This window comes from Rhagoletis pomonella, unplaced genomic scaffold, assembly GCF_013731165.1.
Source record: "Rhagoletis pomonella isolate Grant_MI unplaced genomic scaffold, Rhpom_1.0 Rhpom_scaffold_00003, whole genome shotgun sequence".
In the NCBI taxonomy this organism is placed as follows: domain Eukaryota; kingdom Metazoa; phylum Arthropoda; class Insecta; order Diptera; family Tephritidae; genus Rhagoletis; species Rhagoletis pomonella.
In genome coordinates this window covers 50873645-50878802 of record NW_023458557.1, presented here as the reverse complement: position 1 = coordinate 50878802, position 5158 = coordinate 50873645, and the positions used below count along the sequence as shown (strand labels likewise).

Genomic DNA, 5158 nt, shown 5'->3' with positions numbered 1-5158 from the left:
GTTGCAACAACCGTGGTAGTTGTTGTAGGAACTGTAGTTGATGCTGAACACGTGGTTGTGGTTAGAGCAGGAGTTGTTGCAGTAAACGTGGTAGTTATTGTAAGGACTGTGGTTGTTGCTGGAGCAGGAGTTGTAGTGATAGCAGTGGTTGTTGATTGGGCACACGCGGTTGTTGGTTCAGTGGTAGTAACGCTGGATGTTGTTGTAGTACTTCTTGTGCGCGCTGTTGTTGTTGGTGCAGGTGTTGAACTTGTACATGGAGCAATTGTTGTGGTCACAATTGGTTCTTCTCCGCTACATCCTCTTCCATTTACAGCGGCGGCGTTTGTTAAAGCCGCCAAAGCTAAAAGCGCACCAAGGAATGCTACGAAATCATGAAGGAATTATTGAATAGTAAACTGAAGGCAATAGAATTGGTTACGAAAAACTTGAGTTCAACTTACCAAGAACGTTTCTCATGTTATATTGGAACTGATAATTGCTGCGGACAATGCTGCTGCCGTTAGTGTTTTTGGTGATGCTAACTGTAACACTGTGCAGAAATTTGCAAAAATGTTTCTTTTATATACTAATACGTATGTGTTCAATCTTCCATATATGTACATACATTGTGTGTATGCAGATAATGTGTTGTGCACACATGCATACATACGTACGTACGTACGTAACAGTAATTTAACATCCCAACAAATGCACAAGCTCTTCAAATGAAGAATAACATTTTCAGCGCTGTACATACAGACTTACGTATGTATATATATATACATACTTGCATAAATACTATATATTGACACTAAATCAAATTACTCAAATAAAAAGAGTATAAGAATCTACAGATTGATATCAACGTTTTCGCCTGTCTGTTATCTTTATAATTATACAGAATTATTAAGAGCAAGCAATTTTGGTTACATCGATTTTTGTTAGAAATCTTTAGAAAAGAAAGTTTTTATGAAATTTATTATAATTCCTTAACAAACATTTTTTTATCATTTTCACAAATGTATCACTTCTTTTGCCGTATTTGTGTGGGTGGAGGCGCTTGAAAACACTCGGGCAAATCCACAAAAGCTTCACTTAAAAACAATTGGCTTTTCGGATACGGCGACGCACATTACAAATTAAAGTAGAATTTTTTTTTTAAATAAAAGCGCCAAATATTAATTTTTTGGTATAGAGGCTTTTTTAATTTTTAAAATGTGGGAATAGAGAATTAATAAATCGATCGCGTTGTGATTGACGCAAGGTTGGTTTACAGTATTCCAGACATACGTAAGAGCCGTGGATTAAATAAAAACCTGGACCACTACATTCTAACAGGCAAGATTCGTGCACGTAAGTGCGCCGAAAACATAAAGAAGATCAGACGTCGAAATTCTGCAATCACAACCGACCGCCAGCATCTTCGCCACTTGACTCTCTCACCTGGTGTCTCTGAGGATCAACAAACCGATATATTCAAGCAGGGAGGGCACACTTCCCGCTCATTACAAGCCGCCGCTAATAAAGTACAGTGAAACCCGCTTAAGCACCTAAACCGCTAAGTAACCAACATTTTTAGGCACCGTGAATATTTTAATGTAATCTGAAGAAAATCCCTCTCTTAATAGTGGGGGAGCCCAAGAGGGGATTCGGGGACTTACTCGAGCGCATCAGATTAACATATGGGGAATACCCTGCATCCTGTTGAGTACCTCTGCCAAATCTAAGCCATCTATGCGCGCATAGGACAGCTGATCAGAATAGTAAACAAAATTTATAGGTGGATTTACTCGAGCGAGTCAGATTGAGAAATGGTGGGTTAATTACATGCTGAAAAGTGTGCATTTCAATAATCTGACGATTTGAGCGTGACACAAGGGATTGGGGGGGTCGCAAACTTGAAAAAAGACGTTACCTTGACATTCTCGAGCGCGGCCAATTTTTTTTTATTATGAAGCAAACAGCTGAACGGAAAGTATATAAGGACCGGTACAGAAAGTTCTCCAAATTAAAAAACGCCCATTAAGTGCATACGACAACTTTTTTTTATATTTTTGTTTTAATTAATATAAAACTACATGTTTATAGTGATAATACGAAAAGAAATTGTGTCAATTTATTCGTTGCTGTCCATACGCCCGAACTTTTCTGGAGAGACCTGACATCAAGTTTTGTACAACGGTTTTGTCCACTTTTAGCGATGCTGTCCGCCACATTCTTTTTATTTCTGAAATAGTTTTGGTTGGTTTCCCCATTTTTAAAAGTTTGGCTTTCATCAGAGCCCAATATCGCTCAATTAGGTGGATTCAAGTCTTTCCTCACGTAATGCACATTGTTATCTTCGAACCACTTTTGGGTGATATTAGCATAATGTGCTGGAGCCAAATCCGGCCAAAACATAATTTGGCCATTATGATGACGTAGGAAGGGCAGAAGACGTTTTTGAAGACACTCTTTCACGTAAATTTCAGTGTTGATGGTTCCCATAGTGAAGAATGGCGTGGATTTATGCCCGCATTCACATATGGCTTGCCAAATTAGAACTTTTTTACCAAACTTTTCTATCTGGATGGTTTTTTCCGAATCAGAAATGTCTTCTCCAGACTCCAGGCAGTAAAATTGGTTACCCGGCAATGTCCTCAAGTCCATTTTCAAATAAGTTTCGTCGTCCATAATCACACAAAAATTTTTGTTTGCCAGTGGTGTCTCATACAACTTACGTGCAAGGGAAACACTTTTTGAAGTTTGTTTTTCGCTTCGTTTTGGAACTTTTTTCTTTTTGTAAGTTTTGATACCATTTCTTTTCTTGATTCGAGTGACCTGCACATGCGTGGTTTTAGCTCTTATGGCGATATCTCTTGTTGACATGGAGCGGTTCTTCCTAATTATGGCTATTACCTTCTTCTCCAACTGGGCGTCTGCTGATCCATTTGGGCGGCCACTTCTCGGCTTGTCCTTCACTGAGCCACCTTTCTTAATGCGCAAAACCGTCCTCCGTGCAGTGTCATAAGTTGATCCAGTGAGTTTCGCCAACTTTTTGTAACTTATATTGGGATTATTCGTCCAAATGTACAGAATTTTTTTGCGGAGCTCTTCGTTCGTATTAATTTTTTTCCTTGGTAATGCTTTGACTGCAGAAACTAACATAGTTTTGAAAATGTAATGAAACACCAGTTTGAAAGCAATTTATTCAGAGCCTACTATGCCATTGCTAAACATTTTGTAGCGGGTTCAAAATTTGCAGAACTTTCTGTACCAGTCCTTAATCTGACGATTTCCATAAGCCGGAGTAACGAAAATCGTCAACAAGGTTTAGCGCGTGCACTTGCTGTTTTTTATAATACTACAGATTTTTCCACGAAATTAGTTATGTATTTTTTGATTCGTTTGCTGTTTTCCGTTCATATTATTTGTCACAATCATATGACTGCAAGTGTACCCAGCGGACCAAATGCCAAATGCAAATGATAGCAGATGCGAGTGAAATGTGGGAAAAAACCCAAACAAGCTCTCGCTAAAGCAGTGTCCGCCAAAAAGAGAAAAGTCTTAAAATGAGAATGCATTAGTTATGAAATAAAAAATGAGAATGTGTGGGTGGTAATGCACGGAAAAAAGTTTCTGTGTTGTATTACTTATTATAAAAACTTTGGTATGCTTTTTTGCAGTTTTTTCATTGTGCGTTTTTTTAGATCTAAACAACATAGAAACATATAATGAAAGTTAACGGCCCTGAGAAAGGAAAAAGTTGTTAAAATTTTGTATGTATTGTACAAAATTATTATTATTTTTTTATAATTTAAGGGTGGATTTCTGAGCAAAAAAGATAACATGCTTCGAGCACTCTGAATATTAAAAGAAAATTTCGTTGATTTCAAGTAGAAATAAAATGAAAATATATATATCTAATATAAATTTATTTTAAAATTAGGTAAAACTTGACATTTAAGAACAGTTTAAAATAACGACTAAACCAAAAGATAAATAACAAAACATATTGTATGTTTTAATTGAGGACTAGTCTGGTATTTAAAAAAAATACAAAATTCACAAAGTTCTTTTAATATGAAGAAAAAAGCACGACTTGGTACCATATACATACCTATTTCTAGGGGTGTATGTACGAAAAATTTTGTTATAAAATTTTGGAATGAATATTCACTCATTCTGCTCAGTGTACCTACTTTATTCAACAATAATGCGTCATCAACCCGCTTCGCCTATTGTTTGCATGGAACTAAATAAAATTTGTTGCTCTTCTACTCTTTCTGTTGACGTTCGGGTTGTGTACGTGTAATAAGCCGATTGTGTACATGTGAAAGGCCGAATATAGTTCGTTTCCCAGGAAAGTGTTTGGCGGGCACTGCGCTAAAGACTCAACACATGTGTTGCTTCGCTGTATATGTACATAAGTATGTGCACTTGCGAAGCAAAACCTTTATCTAAATTTGAGCCGGGCGATGGAATTACATGTGTAATTAAGTGCGTCTACGATTACGACTACTTTAATCCTAGTTTCAAAATAGTAGAAATAATCGTAAATCGAAGAAGTATTAGATTTTAATTACATTACTCCTGGACGCGCTTCGTTATTCGATTCGACTAACAAAAATCGTGTTACTCTTCGTATTTAACCCTCCCTGAAGTAATTTACTTTTTCATTATTATAACAGAAAAAAGAATATGTATTTAATATTTTGTTAATGTGTTTTAAAAAATATAAAGGACTAAAAATTATAAAATGTATTTTCTTTTTAACTTTTTATGTTTGTTATTTAAATTTAAAGCTGGTCTTAGTCGTTTCCACTAAGCAGCACGCAGACAGGGTCAAAAGACCTAAGCACTTCCAGGGTTAAGAAAAATTAGTAGCACATGATGTAACTTTTAGCTCAATAAATATTGGTTCAAAATTACCTACTTTTTTAACTTATGTATGTGAATTTTACTCATTTCTTAGCTAAAATCACTAGACATGAGAATTTGTATGTAAGAAAAAGATAATTTTGAATTCAGCAACCTTAAGTTTACTTATATATATCACACAATCATGGGCGATTAAAGCACTCTCGGTTTTACATGAAATATAACCTTTGAAATTTTACTAACTAAATTTTGTGATTCACGACGAGTGGAAATGGTTTTTGTGTGTTTTGTGGATGAAATCCTTGTCAAAAAATCT

General features: G+C 35.9%; 2 protein-coding genes across 2 annotated transcripts in view; both read right to left on the bottom strand.

Annotated features, from left to right (window-relative positions):
* Positions 1-459, bottom strand: part of LOC118736288 (salivary glue protein Sgs-3-like) — a 1256-nt gene extending 797 nt beyond the window's left edge. The window contains exons 1-2 of the mRNA XM_036466384.1: positions 444-459; positions 52-364 (exon numbers count right to left, since the gene is read on the bottom strand). Coding sequence (XP_036322277.1) covers positions 52-364; positions 444-459 — 329 coding nt within the window. The remainder of the gene's footprint in view (positions 1-51; positions 365-443) is intronic.
* Positions 460-2286: 1827 nt separating this feature from the next.
* On the bottom strand, positions 2287-3218 carry LOC118736603 (the record flags this gene model as incomplete). The annotated part of the gene is given in 1 exon segment (XM_036466653.1): positions 2287-3218. A coding segment is annotated over 1 exon segment (843 nt), but the record flags the coding sequence as incomplete, so codon positions are not given.
* Positions 3219-5158: the final 1940 nt, after the last annotated feature.